Source organism: Aptenodytes patagonicus, chromosome 26 (assembly GCF_965638725.1).
Source record: "Aptenodytes patagonicus chromosome 26, bAptPat1.pri.cur, whole genome shotgun sequence".
NCBI classification, from domain to species: domain Eukaryota; kingdom Metazoa; phylum Chordata; class Aves; order Sphenisciformes; family Spheniscidae; genus Aptenodytes; species Aptenodytes patagonicus.
In genome coordinates, this window is record NC_134974.1 from 139,040 (window position 1) to 164,663 (window position 25,624).

General features: G+C 47.9%; 2 protein-coding genes across 6 annotated transcripts; both read right to left on the minus strand.

The window, feature by feature from the left end:
* Positions 1–883: 883 nt before the first annotated feature.
* GOLPH3L (golgi phosphoprotein 3 like) lies at positions 884–8,217 on the minus strand. 5 transcript variants are annotated; one of them, XM_076359979.1, is made up of 5 exons: positions 8,089–8,217; positions 7,202–7,396; positions 2,948–3,079; positions 2,646–2,760; positions 884–2,133 (listed from the first exon to the last, which is right to left on the minus strand). In XM_076359979.1, the coding sequence occupies exons 2-5, from the start codon at positions 7,382–7,384 to the stop codon at positions 1,706–1,708; spliced, it is 858 nt and encodes a 285-aa protein (XP_076216094.1). In that variant the 5' UTR covers positions 7,385–7,396; positions 8,089–8,217; the 3' UTR covers positions 884–1,705. The 5 variants fall into 5 exon arrangements, with proteins under 5 accessions (XP_076216094.1, XP_076216091.1, XP_076216092.1 ...); XM_076359976.1 differs by having other exon boundaries at positions 7,202–7,430; positions 8,089–8,140; XM_076359977.1 differs by having other exon boundaries at positions 7,202–7,392; positions 8,089–8,113.
* Positions 8,218–8,818: 601 nt separating this feature from the next.
* On the minus strand, positions 8,819–25,145 carry HORMAD1 (HORMA domain containing 1). The gene is made up of 14 exons (XM_076360135.1): positions 25,019–25,145; positions 24,185–24,236; positions 23,662–23,806; positions 23,262–23,325; positions 21,633–21,669; positions 21,202–21,222; positions 21,077–21,103; positions 20,336–20,403; positions 18,106–18,257; positions 17,225–17,481; positions 15,977–16,040; positions 12,624–12,700; positions 11,787–11,870; positions 8,819–9,868 (listed from the first exon to the last, which is right to left on the minus strand). Exons 2-14 carry the CDS (start codon positions 24,215–24,217, stop codon positions 9,788–9,790), a joined length of 1,110 nt encoding a protein of 369 aa, XP_076216250.1. The 5' UTR covers positions 24,218–24,236; positions 25,019–25,145; the 3' UTR covers positions 8,819–9,787.
* Between the last annotated feature and the right edge of the window lie 479 nt (positions 25,146–25,624).

Below are 25,624 nucleotides of genomic sequence, written 5' to 3' on the forward strand. Positions count from 1 at the left end.
ACCCCCGGCCCCGCCGAGCGCGGCACCTCCCCCCCGCGGAGCGGGAGGCGGGGCCGGCGACACCCTCACGTCCCCCTCCCCCCCCCCCCCCCCGGGGGCCGGGGCCAGCAGCGGGGCCACCACGGCCGCCCCCAGCGCTGCCGGGGCTGGAGGAGCTGCCGGGGGTCCGGCACGCACAGCGGCGCGAAGACACCAGCGCAGGGCCCGGGATGGGGGTGGGGGGGCGGATTGGCGCGGCTCCTGCCCGCCCCCAGCCCCCGCTGGCAGCAGGGACCCCGGGGCGGAGGACGCGCTGCCCGCTGCGGACCCCTGCCCCGGCCGGGTGCGCCTGTGCTGGCGACCGCCGGGGCCCGGGAGCTACGCCGCACCGCAGCACCGGCCCCGACCGAGGCACGGCGGGGGAGAGGCGCCTGTGCGAGGAGGGGGCCGCCCCCACCCGCGGGTTTTGGGGACACACACACCACCCCCCCACCCCACCACCCCCCCCCGGCAGCACCTACGTGCGAGTGGGATGGGAGAGCCCTCGGGAACCCGAGGCAGATGGAGGGCCGGGAGGGGACGGGCCAGCGGGGAGGCAAATGAATCCCGGGGTGATGCCACCTGGCTGCGGCCACCCGCAGCCCAAGGTGCCCCCCAGGCCCGGGCCACGCAGGAAGGGGGGCAGGGTGCCCCCCAGGCCCGCCGCCCGCAGACACATCACTGGGTGCAGGCAGGGAGCAGCAGCCGAGACCCAGCAAGTTCACGACACGGGTGCCAGCAGCATCTCCGGGGACCCGGAGGGCTCCCTCCGCCCCGCCGGAGCGCTGCCGGCGCCCTTCAAACGCAACCCGTTACTGCAAAGGGCAGCTACGGACAACGGATTTAAATACCCAGGACTCCCTCGGGCTGCAGAGAAATACATTTAAATGAACTACAGGAGATTAAAGTGGTGGAGGAAGGGCGGGAGGTGTGTTTAAAAAAGAAAAAAGAAAAAAAAAATCACAGTGTAACTTTTCCTCTTACCAGAAGGAGCGGGTGTGCGACGGGGGCCCAGCCCAGTGCAGGGCTCCACCGTCTTTGCAGAGCTGCTCCTCGATGGTGACACGTGCCAAGGGCTTTGGGCTGCCCCGTGCCAGCCAGCACGTTGGGTGGTCCCAGCCGCCGGACACCCCTGAACCGGCCCCCTGCCCGCCTCCCTGCCCGTACCCTGCCCCAGGAGGACTTCTGCACGCTCCCTACGGGAATCTGTGCTGCCCAGGCAGCTCAAAGGCAAGACCTGTCCATGGAAGAGGGAGCCACGGAGGCGGCCGGACAAGCCGGTGCACAGGGAGCGCAGGCTGCTCTGCAGCCCCGTTTCTGCCGGTGTTTGGCCCATCTGAGCAGCTCGGTTCCTACATGCAGAGGCAGGGCTGGGCTCTGCCACCTCCCAGCTCTGCACCGGCCCAAGAAGGAAGCCCATGGGCAAGCAGCACTGCAAGGGAAGCAAAGAGCCGCTGCCACCTCTCCCCAGAGGCACCGGCCTTTGGAGGAGTGTGCGACCTGCCCACACAGGTGGGCTCTTGCCCTCCCACCCGTGCCCGGGGGGGAGAGCGAAAACCCCCCCCCCCCCAGTGTCCCCAAGCTGAGCCCACCCGCTGCTGCAGGAACTCCGTGCCCAAATGCTCCTGGCCTCGCGTCGAGGGGGTGAGGCCCTCCCACCGCCTGGTTTGGGGATTTCGGGGGCTTTTTAGGACTTATTGAAGGCTGCCAGGACAGCCCAGATCATCTCTGCGCCCCCGGCTTTGGCTGCTTCCACTTCAGGGTCCATATCGAGGAGGTCCTTGGTCCTGTTCATTGCCACATTGTATTTGTCGTCTGCCAGGCTGGCGAAAACGTTCTCCAGCACATCTGAGGAGTGGGCCAGCACCAGGAGAGCCAGAGTCCTGCGGTCCATGCGGTGGGGGTCGTTCACCCACCGCTCCAGCATGCTCTCCTGGAGCTTCTTCACCAAGCGCTGCTTCTCAGTGGCGTTGCTGACGGGGTGGGTGGTCATGTCGAAGAGCAGGAAGTTCTGCTTCTCTGTGGTGAGGATGCCCTTCTCCACCAGTGCCTTGGCAATGCGCTCGCGCACGTTCCTCAGCTGGTACTGCAGCTTGAAGGGGTTCCAGGTCTCCCCTGCAAGAGAGGAGACCCTGTTCAACGCTGGGGCAGCGATGACTTTGCCGCCCAACCCCAGCGCCCAGGCCGCTTCTAGCCCAGGACCATCCGTGCTTGCACGGACACCAGTCCCCACCACAGGAACCTCTTCCTTCCCCTTGGCCCGACTCTGACCCCCTTCACCCATCAGTCCAAGCTGGCAAAGCTCCCAGCGGCCATAGGGTGCAGCAGCCTGGGGCAGATCCCTTTGGAAAGCCCCTTCTACCCAGGACCTTGGACCCCAGACCTGGTAAAGACTCATAATGAAAAAAGAGGCAATGGGGAGCGAGGTCCAAGTCTTCCACCGAGCTCCCAACAAAAAAGACCCGGAAAACCATTCCCTGCCCCCACATTCAGCCTTCCCCTGTTCTGCTGTCAGTATTCTGCCCATCTCCAGTGAAGTGAGGGGATGGCCAAGCCGTGGAGAGGGGACAGGCAGCAGGGACAGGCCCCGAGGGAGCTGGGGAGGTGGTGTCTCTAACTGGCCCTACCAGTGAGCAGGTCTATCCAGGTCTGCACTGTTTCCGCAGACTCTGTGGCCTTGATGTGTCGGAGGGTCTCATCCAGCAAGACGTCACCAGTCGGCGCGTCTGACTTCAAGAGCACCTGGAAGGACAAAGCGGAAACACAGTGTAAGGCTGGATGCAGACCTGCCGCTCCTTTCCTGAAGGAATGGCGCCAGCCCTGGCGTGCAGCACTGCTTCGGCAAAGCTCGCGGTCAGCAGGCTCAGCTGGGGTGGACAGAGCCCCGAAGCCTGTCGGGCCCCCAGCCCAGCTCCTGTGGCACCTTCACCTTCCTGTCCAGTAGCCTCCTCTTCCTGATGCAGCGCGGCTCCAGGCGGATCCGGCCGCGCAGAGCCAGCTCGATGAGGATGCCGCCCCGCAGGCCTGAAGAGATGCACTCGTTCCAGAAGGAGGTGTACCCCTGGGAGAGGGAGGATGGACGGAAAGGGGAGAAGAGAGACAGGAAGGGGAGCTCTGCCGAGCCCCCCACCCCTCCTGGCCTGCTCGGCCCCTGCCCAGGCAACTCTCCCAACTCCCATTGACAGCTCTGCCTCCCGGGCCAAAGGGAAAAAGGCACTTTCCCCACCACATGAAAAGTGCTCGCCAGCTCCAACTAACCCCCTCCCTGCAAACATTGAGTAATTCAGGCCGTGCCCTTCCCACTGCACCCACAACCACCTGGCACACCCCAGCGCTGGCCAGGCAGCTGCGCCCAACCCCAGATTGTAAAAAATCCGAGCAAGAATGAGAAAAGCGGGGCCCTTTCCCCTGGCAAGCCCCTGGCCACAGAAGGACATTGCTGCTGCTGTGGGGCTGCAACCAGTGACACGAGCTCTGCTCTGTCCTGCCTCAGCGCCTGCTGCGGACATGCCTGGGGGAAATGGGAGGCGAAATCTGCCCTTCTCCTTGAAGGAAGCCCCCACCAGCTCCAGGTATGCCCTGAGAGTAATTAGCTGTACAAAGAAATCCCTTGTCAGGCCCGCGAAGAAGAGTTTCCCCACTACCCACAGCACTGTCCCACAGGGCGCAGGCTACAGCAAGCCCCAGCTCCCACCACAGGGCACAAGAGCTTCCCCAGCCCCTCGCCCATCCCACCCTCATCACGCCCCCCTTGCTCAAATCCACCCGCAAACTTCTGTGAGGGAAGAGAAGATTTCCAGCCAGGGATGAAGGATGGGAAAATAGATCCCACCTCTCCCCCCAGAGCGGGCACCTTGGGGCTGGGGTGCAGCAGTTTGGGTCCCAGCAGTGGGGCAGCGCTGGGGCTGCTGCTGACCAGATCTGCTCGGACTCGGCACGTTCCACACCTGGCCCCAAGCCCTGTTCTCTGAGCCCGCCACGGGACGGGGTCCCCATCCTGAGAAGTGGAAGCTCCAAAATTGTTAAGGCATTTGGCAAAGCAACAAGAAGGTGCAGAGGTCTGGAAAATACAACCCACAAGGAACCAGCAATTGAATCGGGGTTTTCAGTGCGGGGAAAGGAAGACAGAGGGAGAATAGGATAAGGGGGGGGGGGGGGGTGTCAGACACATAAAAGGCAGCAGCAAAAAGGAAGGGAATGGCCAGTTCCCACTTCCACTGTGCATGGGACAGAGTCCTGGGCTAAAATCGTAGCCAGAGAGATTGGAGCTGGCACCAGGAAGAAATAACCATCCGGACAAGAAAGCTGAGGAACAGTTCACCCCCGGAGGGAGGGGGCAGGGAAGGGAAGTCTCTGTCCCTTGAGGTTTAAGAACATTCAACTGATGCTTTTCAGGAGAGAGCTGACCCTGCTTTGAAGCAACAGGACAGCCTAGGCGACCTCTCCGTTCCCTTCTTCCACTCAGGACTGGGAACAAAGCCCGGCTGTTCCAGCCTGATGTCTGCTGCCTCATGGCACAGATGCAGGGCAGCAGTCCTTGGATTTCAGGGCAAGCGGACAGCAGGCAGGGCTGCAGGGAGAGGCTCATCCAGGCAGGCAGCGGGGCTGGGAACCGGGCAGGCGCTGGTGTTTGAGATGGGCCCAAGGGAAGGGTGAGCCAAGCTGGATGCAAAGTCACGACACGCTTATTTGCAGGGGGATGCCGAAACACCAGGAATGCTATGGCCCGCTCGTAACTCCCTTTTTGTTGCTCTTTTTCTCTGGAGGGAATGGGGGGGGGGAGGAGAGAAAGGGTAGGTCTAAAAGCTACCAGGAGACTGCAGACAAAGCAACCTAACAAGCCCCTTTCCAAAGGAAAAAAGGCTGAGAACATGCAGCCCGCCAACATGGAAGTTTTTACAGTCCATATGGGTAAACTCTTGTCCCCAGCGTGTCTGTTTATACAGTGCATCTGGACACTGGGTTGCTCAGCTTACGTAGCATAGAGAACCATAAAAGAAATTAAAATCTTTATTTGCTTTCTTCATTTCCTTATGAGGAAAAACAAAGCAACCTGTTATCCCTGCCCTGCTGATTTACGTCCATGGGAGATGCACTGTTGTTTGCACGCACCCTCTAGGAACAAGTTTTCCAGAAAAGGGTGTGGTGGTGACAGAAAGTTTCAACTGCCTGGGCTGGAAGGCACGTTACCCCTAGAAAATTTTAAGGGGCCTGAAATCAAACAAGTCAAAAGCTCCTGGGTTACTTTCAGCTTCTGGAATCAGACTGGTTACAAATGCCAGGCTGGCGTGCAGCCAGTTTCTCCTAGATGGACAGACTCGTACTTAAAATAATGAAATTACACTGTGAGCTCATTGGATTTGGCTAAAATTGTCTTATTTTTTTCCAGTCATCAAATCATGAGTGAACAACAGAGCTGGGAAAACCCAATGCCTGGGAGCCCAGCTCACGGCCAGGCTACTGCTGCCTCTGGTCTTCCTTCTGAAATGGAGGAATGTGGAAGGACAGGATGGGGGGGAAAGAAAAAAAAAAAAAAGCATGACAAGTTTTTTTTCGTAGCTATTGTGCTCTCCTAACTTCCTGGTGGCTGAAGGACCATTCCCAGGAATACATTAACCAAGCCAAGAATGCTAAACGTAGCCCAGAAGAAAGCAGACCATGCCACGCTCCTAGGCTGCTCTCAAATATCTGCTCCAAAATTATTTGCATGATGTTCTCTTTATAGCCCTGCTCTCCTGTTACTTCCTATTGGGCTCAGCAAGTCCTAGATTTTATCTGGCTTCGTTAAACAGGACAGCTACAAGTCTCTGTCACACAACCCGCAGCTCTCCCCTGCCGGATCTGCGAACATGGTCCACGTCAGAAGCCGTGGCCTGAGCAGGTCTATGTGAGAGCAATGCACCAGCTCAGACTAACTCAGCAGCAGCAGGGCCCTATGGAAAAAAAGTTCAGGCACCTCACAGGGGCTTAATTTCAACCCAGAGAAACAGATGAAGAGAAGGTGGCCCATCTACCACAGCTTTGACAAACACAGCGTCTCCTTTCCTCAGGGTGGGAGACAGACACATAGGAAGAGTGCTCCTGGAGCTGAAAAACCTGTGTTTAAGGCCTTCCTCTGCCATTATCATCCCAAGAAGCACCTTGGGCAACTGGTTAGCTTCCCCTGGTCTCGACTTCCCCATCTGCTTGACAGCAATAGCAGCATCAGACTCCCCCAAAGAGATCAAGATGATGCATGCACTAAAGACAAGGCGTGCCGACACAGCAGATAAGAGCCAAGCAGCTCAGAGAATTCAATGCAAGCTGTCTTGTCCTTTCCCCACGGCTCGTTCTAGGCAGAGCTGAGAAACGAGTTCCAACCAGCTGATAAGCACAAAACAATTCAGTTTGACCAGGGTCCCTTTCTAGCAGGGAACAACCCCCTGAAAATAACTGGCTGTGAAGTTTGTCCACTGCTGCCAAGGAAAGCCATTAAACCGGCACACATGGGCAAGACGAGCGCCCAGCAAAGAGATTCCCATCCAGCCCCACTCCCTCCAAGCCTGGAGCTGCACGATGCCATTCCTGCCCGGCTAAGGAAATGACCAGCCTGAAAGCAGCCACAGGGATGTGGCTCCTACCTCCTTTGCCATTGCTGTGTTCAGACCCATCCTGCACCTGCTTTCAACTCCTGGTCCAGCTGCCTTCTCTCGCCTTGCCCTCTTCTCTCAAAACCTGCCCCTGCCATTTTTCACATCAATTTTTAGCGAAATGGAAACAGTGCTCAGAGTGTCTCTGTTTCAGCTGGTGGTTTTGGATAGGAAAGTGCACTTGGGCTAGGGAAGAGAACATTTACCATCTGATGCACGAGGTGAGGCTCCTTTTACCCCACGTCTTTGACCCTGGCAAAGAACAAACCCACCTTTGCTCTGCAAATGGCAGTAGCACAATAACATAACCCTTGCCTCCAGCCGCTTCTTACAGTCCCTGGCAGAGCTGGTGGGACAGCACTCGCAAGCAATCTCCACAGCTCGGTTTCAGCTACAGATGAAGGTGGTTTGAGCTAAGCAGGCTGGCTTTGTTGAAGAGGACTCAGAGGAACTCATACGACCCCTTCTGCTGCTCACTGAGAACCTCACCCCCAGGTACACCAAGGCAGTGCTGCCACCGCTGCACACGCAGCCATTGGAGACGCCTGCCTTACCTCCTTGTCCTTCAGCCCCAGGAGCAGCACCTCCTCCATGAGCGTGAGGCGGATATCTTTGGAGTCATCAGGATCATCGTCATTCAGGTCTCTGTCCACAGCTGCATCTTCCTCGCTGTCGGGCTTCTTGTCCGAGTTCCTTCCCGCCTCAGCACGCCGTCCTCGGTGCGTTAGCGTCGTCATCTCCCCCTCTGGCTGGGCACACAGAGAACCAAGGTCTGCCCTGTTTCTAAACACGACAGACAACAGTGCTAAGCCCCAAGACCCAAAACCCAGGCTCCAGGGAGGCATAATCAAGGACAAGGGATGCATGCCCTTTCTACCCAGGAATTTTCGGCTCACCCTTCCCAGAACGGCTGTACAAGAGTCACTGATAGGGAGCGGCCGTCTGTCACCTAGGGACGTGCCTGAGGAAATGATTGCACGCGCAGGGAGAGGACGGGAGATCTGAGCCACAGCCGAGTCCTTCCACCCAGGGGACCTCCCACCGTGCACTCACAACAGAGACGAGGTCCCACAGCCAGACAGGACGTGGGACACCCGGCAGCGTCCCGGGGCGATGCAGAAAGAGCACCTTCATTTGCACGGTTCTCTTTCTCACACTCCCCCCGTGCAACCTACCTGCCTGCAACCGACACGCACCTCTTCGGGGAGGTTAACGAGCTGCGCCTTCAGGTTCGCACTCCTAGGCTGCCAACCCCAAACCTCCCGCCAGCACCCCAGACCCCACGCAGCAGTAACGAGATCCGACAACTTTTCCCCTGCGAAACGCGCAAAAACAGCAAACGAGGGGGAGCACGGCCGTGCCCCCCCCCCCCCCGCACGGAGTTTCAGGGCTGAGGAGCAAAACCCGGAATACGCGTTTCCCCCGGTTCGGCCGGTCTTACCCCTGCTCGGCGGGTCCTTCCCCAACCTCCCCCGCCACCAAACTTCGGGGCCGGGGAGAGGAAAGGCTTCCCGGTGGGGCCGGGGGAGGGCGGGAGCGGCCCGGCGCCGGCAAATGGGAGCCCGCGCGGCCGGGAGCCTCCAATGAGCGCGGCCAGCGGCCGGGCCGGGATTTCTCCTCCTCCTCCTCCTCCTCCTCCCGGGGAGGAAGGCGGTGCGTGCGGAGCGGGGGCTGGTCCCGGTGCCGGTGCCCTGCGCGTCCCGCTTATCCACGCGGAGCCGGGCGAGGCGGCGGCGGGAGCCCGGGGCAGGACGGGGCCGCGCCCGGCTGCAGCAGCAAACGCGCGTTCGGCACCAGTCGCGCAGCCGGCCCGGCCGAAGCGGCCCGGGGCCGGGTGCGCTCGCAGCCAAACCCCGGGGACCCGCTTCAGCGCCGTGAGCCGGAGCGAAACGCCCAGCCCTCGGCGAGCGCCTGCCCTGCGCGGCCGCGGCCGCCAAACCCCGCTTCGACCTTCCCCCCCCCCCCCCTTCTCTTTTGTGCCAGATTTGCTCTCGCCCGCTGCCGCAGCCCTCCGCTCCGCTCATCCCGCACAGGGTCAGCCCCCACCCCAGAGCTGGAACAAGAGCGAGGAGCCGCAGCCTCGGAGCTGGAGCGCCCCAGCACCCCTCGCATTTCACCAAGGCCCCCCCAGGTGTCCTCCACCCCACGCCGTAAAGAAACGCCCAGCCACCAAACGTTAACGTTGTTTTAATTGCGGAATGATAAAACGACATTCCTAATTTAAAAGTCAAAAGCATCAAAAAACGTTCAGCTAACCCCACCTAAAGACAGCAGCAGCTCCCCGCCAGGCAGAAACAGCTTCGCTCCAATTCATTTACAGCACAGGAACAATGAACCATTTGTTGTTAGAAAAAGAAACGGCGCCACATCCAACTTCTGCAATTAATCATTTTACCTACACACAAGTTTCTTCAAATAATCTCACACCATTATAACAGATGCCTGCCACAGACTAATACTTCATTTGTAATTACATACGTGTCTCGCCACAGCAGTACAGAAATTCCTGTGTTTTGGCATGAAATACGTAAGCTGAAGGTGTGAAGAATGCCTGTTTTTTATACTTGAGTCTGGTGCCTTCAATCTGGAAGAAATGCAAAGATTCAAGCCCCTAACTGTCCCAGCAGCAAAAGCAAAAAATGTAATATTGCTGTAACTGACAACGCAGCCCTCCCGGACCTGCTCCATAAAGCTCTGGAATTAACCCAAGACTTGTGTGCCCTGTGTGGCAGGTTCTGGACAGGGAGTTCCTCAGCTTTGAAGTACAGGCCAAAGTTACTGGTGAAACCTTGTGTCGTGGGTAATGAACCTTACACAGTCACCATCAGGATTTAAACGCGTTATGAGCAGGGAGTCAAATCCCCCCAAATCACCTTCGTTACAGAGATTTTCTCCGTCACATCAGCAGTCAGGTACCTTCTGTCTTTCCTGATGGGGTACGACCTCCCATAAAAGGTAAGTTCTGATTTCTTCAGCTGGGCTTCTTGACAGATTTTCTTCCCTTAAAACATGCTCCATTTATGACTAAAAATGGAACAGAAAAGATCCCTAAAAGATATTTAAATATGAACATTCACATTAACAACAAAATGGATGTGGTGCGGAGAAGAACTCTGAACAAACAGCAGGGAGATGAGTATCTAAAACTGCTCCTTTGGTTCACTGATCTTTCTCCTTTTTGGCAGCACATCTTGACTAGATGAGAGTTCAAAGTGATGAACCTGCCAAGGGAAAATAAACATTGCATTACAGGTTGCCACACTGCACAGGCTGTGGCCTGCTCCATGGCATTACAAGTCCTACATGGGAAAAGCCCACCCTGAACAAGACAGCTGTGTGATGCATTGAGAGTTGCATGTGGAGCATGCCGCTTGACCTTGCTATCACCTGGTCCCTGCCCAGAGGTGCGAAGCCTGGAGTAACATCTGGATACTATTTTCTGGCAGAATTGACCCTCCCTCCAAAGGGAAGGAGGGCTGGGATGTATTTATGCTGTAACAGCAGGACCTCCTGTGTGTCACAGCTTCAAGGGAACATACTGAAGGCTGTTCCCTCCACAGAGGCAACACTCCTGAAGTCCAATTCCATGAGCAGCTGGGAGCCAAGGCAGTGGCCCCAACTGCAGACACTGCAGAGCCAGGCGGCACCAGGAGGGCTTTGCACAACAGCAGAGTGCCCCGTACCAACGGGAGAGGGGGCTCAGCACCACACAGGCTCACGTTACTGAGTTTAATCCAATTATTTCTCACTTGCACACGTGTGAAAAGATGAGAATTTAGCCTTTAGCTCTGCTGTGCTTTTGATCATTTAAAGCAACTGTGCTTTGTTTAAATTCTAGTATTGAGTTCACTAACAAAACCTTTTTTTATAAGAAAGATACAGTGATAGTGAGCACACAGAACAATGTTCTTTTTTTTCCTTCACATCAGTGAATAACAAAAAAATACTGTGTATGGAAGTAAAAAAATTCTGTTCTGCGGTAAGCAGTACTTTACAAAAGACTGAATCTACTAGTTCTATATTCTGAATTCAACATCTCCACTTCATGAATTTGTTGCAAACTCTGTCAGCCCTTTTCGCATGCAGCTTTCATACACAGATATTTTTAAGACACAGACCAATTTCTCTCTGGATTTCTTTAGAACATTCTGCTGAGGAATGAAATTTGCATGCTCCCAAGCTTGATTTCCATCAGCCTTCATAGAAATAAGGCAACCATTCGTTTCGGAGAAAACTACTGGCAACAATTGAGCTGCACATTATGAATCCTTACACAACTACTGTTCCCTAACCTGCACAAAAAATTAATGAAGAGCTTTCCTGAGCGGGGACAGGAAGGGTACAATTTTCCTTGGCCCTGACATGTAATTTCCCCTCCTGACTGTAAGTGAAGAGCGCTTACTTATTTACTAGAACAGTAGTATTCGCCCCACAGCTTTTTCTGAGAAGAACCTACCAGTAACCCTGAACATTCACAAGTAGGAGAGATGTTGAGGTCTTGTGAAGGCCTTCCAGCGCCTCACAAAGCTGAAGCTACCAAGCTCAGTTGGTAAAGGCAGCAGCAACAGACAGATGGGGGCCCCCAGTGCCATCCCCAAAGGCCAAATTCCACCCTGAAGACAACTTCTGCTCCACTGGTGCAAGGCTGGAAGAATTTGGCTCCCCACAGGTAGCACTGACTACAAGACTCATCTGCTGCAATGTGATTAAGCAAAGAAATAACAGATTTTTCTTGGTGTGAGTCATAGATCTGAGGTTAGAATTTTGGCCTTGTGTTTTCCAAGTGAAATCACTAGCAAGCATATGGTACACTGGGCTGGGGATCCCTCCTGCACACACTCCTACCAACTATGGACTAAACCAGCGGGGAATTTGGCTAAACACATTCTCAAGAAGATGTAAATCAATCCTAATGAATCTTTCTCAACCTGTGTTAACTACATCAACACTCAGCTTTTAACTCTTTGGAACAGACTTTTTTTTGACACTAAGAATCCAAATGTGTTGAATGGGAATTTTAGAAATGATGAGAGTTTCATTCTGTCAACATGGAATGTATTAAAGCTTAGAGTTTTATTCACTGTGTGGAACAGAAAAAGGCTTAAAGAAGAACAGAACTAGAGAAAAAACTATACTAACAGTGCTGGTTTGAAATATCTTTCCACTTCTTGTCCTGCTCTCTGACACATTAAGTTCAGACGTCTTACTTGCCAAATGATCGACCTAAAATCAAAAAATAGATGTTGCCTTGTGACAGCAGTAAAAAAAAAAATATATTAGAGGCTACAGCAAGGTTCAGTGCTGTAGCGTGCAAAGAGCTCTGGCTCTGCTCACCACAGCGCCTGAGCTGAAATTTAAATACAGGAGTATACCCACTGAAGTCAACACCACTATTTACTGCTGAATGTGTCAAAGAGCCCTGACAGATCAAAGCATCAGTTATTTTTATACAGTAAGTCACTCACGGTTACCTAGGGCTATTCTGTTTTAAGAAATCTTAAGGACCTGTGTTTGAAGTAGTCCTCCACTTTTAAATTATACCATTTTGCTATATGCAGGGAATATAGCCTGAGTTTTAAGTCTGAGTAATAAACCTGCATTTTAAGTTTTAATCAACTTTAATCAAGTTTTGGTCTGTCAGAATTAGCAGAGAAATTTCTATTAGGCAGAGTGTTTGGTTATGGCAGTTTATAAACATGGAAATGACATTCCCATTTATCTTAATATCAGTCAGACCATCTGTTTGGTTTGAAATCTGTATCACAGAAAAACAGCCTTTTGTTACTGCTTTTGATTGCTTTAGAATATTAATCATTTTTGTGAAACAGTGGAAAGTAAAACGTAAATGCATTTTATTGCTGAAAATACTGTGTTAAATAAACCTTTAGCAGATTACCTGTTAATCACTCAAAGTAGGAAAGAAGCTTCACAAAAGCTCTAGTAGAAGTTTAAGACAACAGAGTGCAGTTTTCATACCTGAGGATTAGAAACATACAGATTCTGGTTCCCTCCAGCCTTCGCAACTTCATCCTCTTCACAAGTTACATTTGGTTCTATAAAAGAGTTGTTAAATAATAAAGCCCACCATTGACAACACACTAGCAGCCTAACACTGATGCTTTGCCACAAAGAACACCCGCACATTATAAATGCAGCAAACAGGTGCTTCAAAGGGCTCCAATTCTCTATGTGCAAGCAAGTCATTAACTCTACCAAGCATTACATTCTCTTACATCTTTAATTCAGCGATTTCCTATCACAACTTCCTATCGCAGGCACTTAAGAGATGCTTATGCTAGGTAGTACAGATTTACACGCAGGATCTTTGGAAGAGTGGGCTTGATCCCCAAACTCGTTTATACACTGTACTGCTAAAGGCCACGAAGAATGAGCAGCCAGTTCTGGAGGTTTTTTTTGTGGTGGTGTTTCTAATTCCTGCTGGGTTTTTTTCTAGGATACAAAATGTAAGCATGAACTGGTTAAAGATTATGTGCTTCAGCTGTTGAAGTGACTGAAGAATTTCAGGGCCACAAATGCATTTTCCTGTGTCTTGCAGTTCCAGTAAATAAAACATTGTACCAACTCCATAAGACAAGCAATTCGCTGCATTTTTGCATGCTTCTGGAACTTCTATGAATTTCTAAAAGCAACAGAGACAGCTTTATGTGGTTATTCCAGTTCTGCAGCCTACTAGCATCATCAAGATAAAAATGCTAATCTACACATGCTGCTTCCTACACATTTCCATGATTATTTTTGAACAGCATGGAAATGTTAGCTGTTTTTGCAAAGTTGCACGTTTTATTTCTGAAAAAAAAATTAATGCCACTATTTAAATACACAGCACAGCCTGTTCAGTGTTGGGCTTGAATGACAGGGCACTCTAACCCATTTTAAAAAATTAAAATCCAGGCTCAACTTGCTTTCTCCAACTGCTTCCACAAGCACTCAGACACCATGGTAGCCCCAACAAGCTCCTAGTCTTGTTTGGGTTGAGAGGACCAAAAGCCTCAGCACTAACACAGTTGCCGCTTTTGTAGTTATGTGGAAAGCAACACGTCTCGAAGTTTTTATGGAAAATCGGTGTTTCTGAAGTCTGCAGAACCAGAGTTATATTTCAAAGCAGATGCAACTTTAGGGAAATGCATTAAGAGTGAACAGAGCAAGCAGCACTAATGGGCATTTCTTCCAAGAGTGCCATATATTCATTATCTCCACAGAAGCCTCTACCTCTGCTACAGAAAAAGAGCATTTTACACAGGCATCTCATCCAAATAAAGTTCTCCCCTCCTCCTACCCTGATTTCAGTCATAAAGCTTGGTTTTTTACTTCACAGTCTTGAGAACTGTGTTCCTTTAGCTATCCTATTTTACATGAGCATATCAGAGCATTTCTGAGCATACTCATCTACATCATCTCTACTTAATCTTCTTCAAAAAAGGGCACTTATTTCCTCTTTTGATCTTTCTTTGCTATGTTTGAAATGCTTTATGTACACCCACCAAATGGGTACCAGTATTGTCTGGATGCTTCCTACATAGCCTCTCCAAAATGAGCAGACCAACAAGCAGCAATTCCTTCTTCAGTTTGGTAGCAAAGTCCAGTCTTTGAGCCCCTGGGCTATCTTGGGGAATCTGAAGATAAATCATCTTCTACTTTTCCTCCTAGTTTCTCTCAAATCTTAAAGGGAAGCTTCTGCTCACAGAGATCCCTGAGGACAGAGTTTGCTGTCTCATGTTTTGACTTGGAGACCATCTGGGGCCACATCTTGGAGCACTCATTTAAAGTAAAAAAAAAAACCCCAAGACAGTGGAATGCTTCCAGGGGCTGTTTCTGGCAGCAGCTGCGGTCAGGCTAGTGTAGCCAGGACAGTTGTTTTATTGGCACTTCTGCATTCAGAGCTTACAGTGGAGGACATTTATATGACTGTAAGCAAACAGCGCAGAAACTATCTATTTATTAAGGTTAAGAAAAAATCCAACAAGACAGGTGCTGCTGTTTTTCATCAGAAAGGATGAACAGGTACTTCCTGATGTCCTGCACAGCAGGAAGGACATAATCGTTTATTTGATAACACAGGAGAAGGCAGCTTTGCCATGCAGCGTTAAGAGTCCTCAGAGTGCTTCCAAAACGGAAGATTTCATTTATATTCTCTGCAGAATTCTCAGTTCAATTGCTTATTGAAGTTGTTATATGAAACTTTTAAAAAAAACCAAAACAGAAGTAAATGGTTTTGGTACCTCCTTGAGAAGTGCTGCCTTACAGGCTTCCAGCTGGAATTTGCTTTTTGCTGCTGCCGCTCACATCGTTTGCATAGTTTTACATTGACAGATTTTACAGTGTTAGGATTTTACTTGAGGAAACTCAGTTTGCTAAGATTCATACTAACAAGAGTGCTCTGCTAGAACTTGTACCTATTAAAAAAGTTCACTTGCAATTATCAAAATGCTCCACGTACGCAGTAAGAGAAGAGGGCACACAGGTCCAGAGTAAGCTGTGAAAGCAAGCAGCTAGAAAAGGCACTAAAATAGCCAGCGGCACAGACATAATCATACAATCATTCATAAAACAAAACATATTTTGAGGTGAAGTTACTGATTGTATCAGGAATAGCAAACCACAGTAATAAACAACTTCCTTTGTACAGAAGAACATGCATCATACGGACAGGTATTTTTACATAGGTATCATTCAGTCAACGTAAAAACTCTTCGGTGTACACAAGCCTCGATGGCCTCGATTCCTCCGCAACCACAGACTGAAGCATGTATGGATTGCAGAATCAGACCACGGTCCCACTGTAATCAGAACTTAAGGAGAAAAGGTGGCCAAAAGTGGTATTTCTGCTAAACTTAGGTAGTGGCTGAAGCAGTGAAGATACAGTCCAAACAGCTGTGACTTAAACAAAAATAGACCTGGGCCATTTTTTGCACAGAGAATTCTGCTGCACAAGTCTGCAATAATGAACTCAAGAACACAATACCTCTGCAAGCTTTATGTGGAAATTAAATATAGTAGTAAAAACATAACACCACCACCACAACAAAATTTACTTCTAAATATATAACCCATTAAATCTAGCTTATCTGACAAAATGGAACGGAAGATCAGAATTTCAGAATAGAAACATGAAAACGTGCATGTGCTAACCAAGTGCTTTACGGAACAAAGCCACAACAGAAAATAGAGGCATAGTGATGTATGTGAAGAAAATAGAATGTAAATTTGAATATAGTGGTTTACATCAGAAAAATCGAGTTTTCGTTTTAGTAACATCAGGAAAGAGAGGCACGAGCTGAAGAGACTTGAAAAATATACATAAATGTTACCTTGAGCTTCTGAAATGTTTACATTATTCCTATCTTCCTCTTTATTATCCAAGACAGGATCTTCCTAGATTAAGAAAAACTTCTATCACTTACTGAAGACAAATAAGGACAAGAGTTTGTACTCAGTTGCTTAGGGCCAGAGCTTATTAGATGGATTCTCAGTGGAACAAACTATTGAAATAATTGAATCTGACATGGAACGTACAGGCTAGCTCAGCGTTACTTAATTATTAATGCAAGCACACATTTAATTCAACTACCAAGAAAAACATCTGTACAAGATACCAAAATTGTTACAATAGATATTGAAAGAATACTATCCGTGCATTACCACCTTCCCATTGCCTGTGAAACAGCAATGGAGAGGCCTATGCAGATTTAGAGGGCCAAGCAGTTTATTTCCATCACCTCACCTACAGGCCTCCTGAGCAATGCTAATTGAGGGGGAGGGGCCAGAAGCCTTGAAGCTCCGCCTCCTTCTCACCTATGGCCAGTATAGCTCAGCACACATATTTGCACATTCTAACACAACTAAAGGCATCTGCTGCCTGCCTCAACTTACTCCTCCATGTGCTCCAATTGCTGCAGCCTGCACAAGCGCAACCCCAAGAGCCATCTCGGGCGCTCTAGCATCAGCAGCGGGATCCACAAGTCTGTCACGCACTCGTGCCTTCAGCAAGTTTTGCTTTTTTCTAGGGAGATTTCCCCAGGGAAGAATCCCAATACAGAATCAAGTTTGTTTTAACTTCAGCTGTGGCATCACTAGCTGTATGTATATTGCTGTACAAGAGGATCCCAGAGCAAATTTATTGCCAGCCAATACTGTCTGGCTGCAGCAGCTCACTTGGGACTGCTATGGGGCAGCTCCAGGGAGGTTTCACCTGCACCTTGTGATTGGAGCTGAACAAGTGGCACCTGTACCCACAGCACAAAGCTGCCCCTCCACTTCCCACCCTGCTGCTCCTCTCCAGTCTCACAGAGAGATCACTATCAACAGTGCTGCTGCTGACAGGCATTATGCTGATGCACTTGCTCAACACAGCTTTAACAATGACAGACTGTTAACTGGAGCAGTAAAATTAAAGCAAAAGTGTATTGAAGACATATTGTCTTCCTTAAATGTATCTGGAAACACAGAGGTTTCATTAATCTTATGGTAAGACACACAGTAAAACAATTAATGGCCATTTTCTAGACTACAAGTCACAAAAAAATTCAAGAAGCCACACAAAACATTTGCGCTCTTACATTCATGTCCTGATTCTCCTCTTCTGGATCATCTCTGTCCACTCTGAGCACCCGGAGAGGCACATTAGTCTCTCCATGCTTTAGGATGCTTTTATCAACATTTTCCATTCGTTGTTTTTCAGTTGTAACTTTAACTTTCAGCATATGAAAAGGCGTTGGCACTTCACCCACATTAAGATACATAGGCTCCCCCTCAAATATCATCCCCTCACATTCACCCTCCTTAAAACCAGGAGGTTGGTAATCAGATGGTGTAACTGCAGAAAAGAATTCATTACATGAGTCAGAATGAAACACGTTCTTGTAAAATTGATTTTAACTTGTGTGGCTAAAAGACTCTTTTCCCCTTTAAATACAAAGAGCTACTCCAAAAAAAATTGTGTGTGGGGGGGAAGGGAACAATCAATATTCAAGTTGTACTAAATGAAGTTCCTTTTCCCCTTCACAACAGGCAAAACCCAATTAAAGCTATTTGAAACAGTTTATATATGCAGAGAGATGAGCTAGATGCTCTGATTTTTCCTTACAAAGCAGTAATACATTCTGAAAGCAGAGCTAGTGTCAGACATTTAAATAGTCATCCAAACTAGAACTAGTCTGGCAAAAATGTTACATCCTAACATACTCAGGAAAACTCAATTTGTTTTTAAGACACACTGAAATCCTTGCTCCAATGAAGTCAGTGACAAGACTGTGTTCCTACAGCGAGATCAAATCCGTCCTCCTTGGATTTTACAAATTGTCATGAGAAAGACACATGCAAAATAGCATCATTTAACAAGTCCCAGCAACCATAAAGATTACATATTAAAATATTTCGTTGAATTGTTTTCCAATGTCTGAAACACAGTTGATAAGTCAAGGTAATCTGGAAATACTACCTTCATCATAATAAAACAGCTTCATAGTCAGGCAAACATCATTTGGTAAAGGACTCAGGTTTTGCATCAGAACATAAATCTTGCGAATGAGGAGGATACTTGCTTTCTTGGTGTCTGCACAGGTGATTGTGGAATCATTCCTTTTATTCTTACTAAAAATGGACAAAGTATTCAGAGTTTTTTAATACAGAGTAAGCTGTTTCTAGTATTAGGATACACGACTGTTTAACAGACTCTATGAATGTCAGAAGCAGACATCACATTTATTGCCCAAGCTCCGAGATTACAAGCACTACAGTTCCTAATACTAAGTGACCTGCATGTTCTCTGCCCCTTGGAAGATCAAATCCTGAGCCAGGGACATCATGAAATCATTATGGTTCAGCAGCTGGGACCAACTACTGTGTTTTACATTACACAGTGCTTAAAAAAAATACCCAATCTGAAAAAAAGAAGTAGGTACTTTTGAAAGCCCCAATTCTGCAAAGTCTTACATACTTGCTTTCCCTTAAATAAAAGGAGTAACACTATTGACTTCGACAAGAACAGTTACTGATTAGAAAATGCATGCCTAAGTGACTCTTGGCATCCAGCCCAACACTTCCATGCTCCTGTTCTAACAGCAGCTGACCCAAAGCCTACCTTACTGCCACTAAAAATGCTTCCCCTCCGCTCCCCTTCTCCTCACAGCCACACAGCTTAGAGAGGCACCTGAGGACCTGAACAGCCAACACAAGGCAAGCAGCCGCGAGTTATTTGATTGGGTAACCCTGTCTTTTGGAAGCACACCCTTATCTGCAATGGTTTCAAATGGCTCACCCCTCTGCAGATGGTTATCTTGTTCCCCGTGAGGTGACAGAGAAGCAGGTCCACGTCTTGTATTTTCAAATTAGTCCGGCGTTAATTTATGCTAAGGCAACTTGGCGTGGCTGAGAGAGTCACATCCCCTTCCACCAGTGTTTTTTACATGACTTACAACCTCTTTCAGAGGTAAGTAACTAAACTCAGCCCAAAGGACCCAGGTCTGCAGCACTGCAGCCTTTTTTTTTTTTTGCCTTTTTTTTAAATTTAAAAAGCATTTTACACAGGAGGAAACCTAGGAGAAATTTGTTAGGTATGAACTTGCTACATTGCCCAGGGAAGTGGTGGAGTCCCCATCCCTGGGGGTATTTAAAAGACGTGTAGATGAGGCGCTTAGGGACATGGTTTAGTGGGCATGGTGGTGTTGGGTTGACGGTTGGACTCGATGATCTTAGAGGTCTTTTCCAACCTCAATGATTCTATGATTCTATGATTTCAATTACCTGTCTTAAAATAAGCCATTTCCCTGCAGCTGTGAGTAACCAATAAAGCCCTACAATGGAAGAAGGCTCAGTGGAGATGGGCAAGGGTGATGTGCCCATGAAGCTCAGGGAAAGATGCAGGGTGTCACTGACCACAGCTGTTGCAAAGAAAGCTGACTTCATCTCAACACACAGGGGACCTGAGTCTGGCTTTCATTTTAGATAAATAGCTGTGTCAGTTGAGTGGATCAACTATTATCACAGTTGAGGGGATCAACTGGTGGTGTAAATGTTTCCCCCAGTTCATTAAAAGTGTCTGAATGTCTCCTTGAGTTAGCAAGACCGTATTCACTATACGTGGCTCAGCCCAAAGAGTGTAAAAACTAAACAACTAACAAAAGAATTCCAAAGAGAGCAACGGGCTGGAGCTGGCTTCAACCCACATATTCCTTCCCCGTGGCTGGGGATGCCCAGCGTCATGAAGGCGAATGGGAATCACGCTGGTCTTGTGATTGAACTGTGTACTGCAATAGCTATGCTTTGCTAAGCGTAGCTTACATTTGTATTGCATTTTCAGTGTATTTTGTATCATCTCTGCTAAATGAGGAATCCCACGCACCATCAAGTATCTTCAGGTAAGTAAATCTGATATTACACATCACCCTCCATGCATGGAATATCTTCCAGAACCTGGTCAGAGAGTATTGGACTCCAACACTAAGAATCACCTTTTGAGTGGCTATTTAAAAATATGACCATAATCTGACAAAATTATTCAATGTATTTTAAGAATAAGTCTAAGCTAATAGTATACATTGATAAAATTACTCTTAAGATCCAGAATTAAAAAAGGAAACACCACACAGATAAAATCCAAAGTTTTTACATTCAGGTGTATGCAATAGACTGTAAAACCACAGAGCAGAATAAAGTCACAGTGACAGTACCTGCTGAAATCCAGAAGTGGCCCATTGTGAGTGTACTTGAATTTGAAGTGGTAACATTCTGTAATTGTCTGCAAACAAATCCAGTAATTTTTAAACTACTATCAGCTGCCAAGCAAACTACTACTGCTGCTTCGTCTAGTAATCTATTAACCTTGCATTTAAAGAAAATAATGGTAGTCCAACTCCTGTCTGATGCACTCATACACATTGAATACAGCTTTCTAATGCTGTAACAATTAATGGTATTAATGTATAGAATTGTCATCAAATAAAAATGAAGATCTACATTATTTTCCAGGAATCACCGTGACAAAACATTTTGAAACATCAGCTTAAGTTTTTAGAATGAAATACTCATTCAACTTCTAATCACTATGAAAATGTTTCACACACATAACAGAGACATGGTGACACCCAGTGGTTAGCTAAAACATACTGTGTTTTCCCCAAAGAAGTCCCATAAATGTGTTATGCAGATTTAGGACGCTGCATCTTTACGGGCATTTAACTCTGCAACGACACTTTGGGTTTCTTGTACTGGCCTGAGAATAACCGGACACTAGATACTGAAAGGCAATTCACTATGTGGAAATTCTGATTAGCTCTAGTGATTCTTGTTTGGTGTTTTGCCTTTTTTTTTAACGTGCATTAACGTGAACGTTAAGTGCTGTTGCTTGTATACACATTTCACTATATCCATACTATCATTAATCAGCCAGTAAAATATTCTAGCAGATTTACCTGAGGATCTTCTGGATGGGTATAGACCTGTATTTTTAAAGTAAAGAGAGGAAACAGTAAGAACTGTACATAACTCTAAGCACCTACTTTAAAAAATGTGTACCTTACCTTTCAAAGATACTTACTGCTAGGACAATCATTCTTAGCTGTCAAGTGTAATTAAAGAAAAAAAGAACATTAATGTATTCCATGGCCCATTTCTGCTTAACAAGCTGTTTTGATTCTCTAGCTCTGGAAACCAATATAGACAACTATGGGCCTGTTTGAAGAGAAACCTCTTCATACGCTTAACTCCTTATCTGTTTAAGGACTTACTCAACTGGCAGAAGAAAATTCCTAACTATCCCTGCCTTTAAGCGTTTCTGTTTACAAAGAATATTATCCTCAAATGTCTGTGCATCCCACTTTGCAGCTAACTGTTTTAACATATTAAAGCACCGCTATTCCCTAACCAGAATATAGATGGTTATAATAGAACTATGCTGGCAGCTAATGGACTTCTATAAAGGAGTGTTTAAATACATTTAAAATAGCTGAATGATACTGGAAGACTTACATATTTCTTCTGCAAGGCATCATAGCATCCTAACATCCTGCAAAAATAAAATATTGTCCATCTACTGCTAATTTCCATTTGCTTTGCTTCTGACTAAATAAATAAAATAGTCCCAAAAAATGGAATTCTTGTGTTTAGCTTTCTTAATGTTGGATTAGAGCAATAAAGAATACTTATTGGGTTATTCTTTTTACTAGTAGTGAGACAAGCAATGCCTATCTTTGTAACACCCCAAATCATCCTAACCTCTTTGCAGAAGAAGTAAAAAATATAATCTGTAAGTAATTTGTAAGTAAAAACATAATGCAATTGTACGGCTACCGTTTTCAAACACCTTCTAACACATGTATTCATTAATCAGCTTATAAATAAGCACTCAGCTGAACACCGACATCTCTGAAGCACAGAGGAGTTATGTTATTGCCTTTATTTAGATGTTGCAATCTGCTTTTTATGTAACAGGCAAACAACAGTCAAACAGTGAACCAAAACTTACTCTAATTTTTTTTTTCTAACATTTCTTTTGAATATAGTCAACAAGCAAAAATTGTTTTTGGTGTGTACATGACACCGAGTTAAGAAAGGCTACTGTAAACTCCAGACAGGCAGCATACACCCTTCACACAAAAAACAGGGAGCTTTTCCTCGTCAGCATCCACAGGCTGCCACACCACTGCCCTCACTAGTGTTTCATGCGTGAGGGTAAGGTGAAATGCACTCGGCGCCACTTGAGTTTGCTCTACCACAGAAGATCAATTAAGAAATCCCAGGTTACAGCGAGGAAGCCTTTTCTCTCCCTCTCTGTGACGGCACACGGACAAAGAGCAGATGACTAATTACACCCTTAACATCAGAACTCAGACCTACATTTCTGAACACCTCAACACTGATGGCAGCTGCAAACCCCCGCTGCTGAAAGCAGCATCGTTTCCGATGCCTTACCTTGTACTACAACTGGTAAAAACGTGAAGAGAACAAAAATGGCCTTTACAGAGGTAACAAAAAGCAAGGAGAGCAGTCATGAACACATCTCACAGTTATTGTGAGCAGAAAGAAAATCAAAATAAATACCTCAGTCCCCAGTGACATACTCAGGCTCAACTGTGTGAATGTACAAGTGGACGGACTTTCGTTCACAGATACAATTCTGCCTTTGAATGTAAAGGCCAACAGTACCACTTTCTTATACAAGTCTGAGAGCAAGACCTTTAAATACAAGATGCAAAATGGTAACACCGCGTCTCCTATTCAACTAGAGAGGAACTACTGCTTAGATTTTTGTGTTTATGTGCACCTCGAGCACTCACATACACCCATGGAAACTAAGTGTAAAGTATAATCACTCTGTAAACAAAGATTTGTGCTCTATTAAGCACCAAGTTGTAAGCCTTTCTAGAAACACAAGTGTACAAGTCAATTACACCTTTACCAAAACACAGAGTTTGATTTTCCATTAAAAAATTTGTCAACATAGTAAATACCACACACTAAAAGCACTGCCTGGGCAGTTGTTCACTCACAGCAAGGGAGATTTTTTCCTCGTATTTGCAAACAACCAGAAAGCTATCTTTCAGAATTGACACGCTATGGAAGTGTTATCTATGGAAGTGTTATATGTAATTAACATACCATTTCACCAGCTGAGTAGAGCCAGGACAGTTTTTGTCTTCCCTCAGAATTTTGACACAGACATCTCAAAAAAAGAATATATACACGCATATTTACTTAGGACAAAATGCAACTACACTGCTAAGAAAGTGAAGTTCATTCCCTAAAAGTACTATCAAAAGCAGACTAAAATTAACGTTATTGACAGGTGTCAGCATGGATTTAATTGCTGAGTTAGCATCACGCATCACCACTGTAACAAAATTCAGCGACCACTGTATTAGTGAAGTTTCCATTACAGTCATTGAAAATGGCTATTAGCTTTAATCGAGAAGACCAAGTGGCTTTAAAACCACTCATTAACTTCACGACAATCCTACGACAATAGATTTTGCAAAGAATCATGGAAACGGCCTGTTACCATCCATATATCTTGTTCCATAGGCACTTTCAGGAAAGATTCCTCTCAGATAGGTAATGCAGGATACTGCTACCGCCAGGAGCCTCTTCACTAGCATCAGGGATTGCTGTTCAGTAGATATTTTGTTAGGAAATACAACTGCACTCTGAAAGTTAGAGAAAGAAAAGAATTAATCTCTGTCCACGACAACAAACCTGTACAGTCTACAGTCTGGTCCAATGCCTGCTTAACGTTTTAATTTAATTGAAAAGTATGACTTTCAGCATTATTTATGAAGTTAAGCATATTCTTAACACTTGGCTTTACTATGTTTTTAGGACATGGCTGGTTTCTACCAAGTGTATGACCACAAAGCTCAGACTCACTACTAAGCATCTTTATACATAGCTAAAAGATTGAATTAGCCTGTACTTTGCAAGTGAAGAAATGTTAAAGAGCACCTGGGCGCACTATTTCAGCTAATATCCACTAATTTTTCCAATTCAAATAATATACTGTGCTAAAATACACAAGAAAATCATACCACACAATTTCTTTGCTTCTGAGCCATTGCCATTTTACAGATATTCTTCCGTCTGTTAATAAAACATCCGCATTAACACATGTATGACCACCATTCACAAGCGCATGCAAGCCCAGACCTCAGCTATTCAGCTTTAACTAGTCAGTACCTGAACCTCCAAACACTTCCTACACAATTAATCTGCATCAGTTTAAACAAACCCCGTAACTTCAAGGAAACAGAACGGTTCATCTAATAATCACCAATATTAGATTTCTGACTTTACACCAGCACAGACCTCCCCCAAGGCTGCAGCATGCAGTAGTTTAAACATTGCGTGCCTATTTATAGGGAACATGAGCCCTTGAAAGTGATGCTCTGAAGTGCTAACTGGCAGCCAGCCTAACGGATTTTCAAAGGACCCTGAGGCTCTTCACATCTATGTCACCTCCAGCCAAGTTGAGCCAGCACCTTCGGAAAACACCTCCAAGCTTGGGTTGTTTCCCTCCGTAATTTAAACAAGTATTGTAGAAAAGAGACCCCTCTCCAGCTGTTCTTTTTGTTCACCCACATTTTGATTTAAGCCTTTAACCCTCAGCACCGAGCCCGACTCCTCAAGACAAGCCTTCCCCACCATCTCCAAAAGCGAGAGGCACCCACAGCCAAGGACATGGAAAATGCCTTTCCCAAGGAGGAGGCTGCCCCTGGACAATGCAGGGAACTGAGCTCCCCCTTAGCTGAGCCCCCACAAACCCATCCGATCTTGGGACCTGGCTAAACTCCGCACTTCTGTGAGAGATGCAGAAACAGAGGAGCCCCTTCCCAGCACTGTCACCCCGAGAAAGGACAACCTGCCTCGCCAAGGAACACACGCCACCCACAAGCCGAGCTGGAAGGCAAGAACAGCACGGGCCGAGCGGGGGGAGGCGCGTCAGAGCCCCGCAGGAGGGGAGGAACCGCACACAGCCCCCGGGCCCGGGGATGCCGGCGGGGCGGGGCGGGGCGGCCCCCCCACACCCACACGCGCCACCCGACGCTCCCGCCACCCGACGCTTTTATAAGGCAAGGGGCCGTGTGCAAGCGGAGGGGCGGGGCTCGCCCTCCCGGCACGCGCCGCTGCGGGCCGTGCGCAGCGCCGCCGCGCCAAGCGCCCCGCCCCCACCCCAGCGGAAGGGCGGCGGATTCCGCGCCCGGGCGGCGCGGGGGGTGACCGGCGGGTGGGGGCCGGGGCCGGGGCCGGGGCCGGGGCCGCGCTCTTGGCGCTTTGGCCCAGCAATGCATAGAATCACAGAATCATAGAATCACTGAGGTTGGAAAAGACCTCCAAGATCATCGACCCAACACCACCACCCACTAAACCATGTCCCTCAGCGCCTCATCTACTCGTCTTTTAAATACCTCCAGGGACGGGGACTCCACCGCTTCCCTGGGCAGCCTCTTCCAAGGTTTAACCACTCTTTC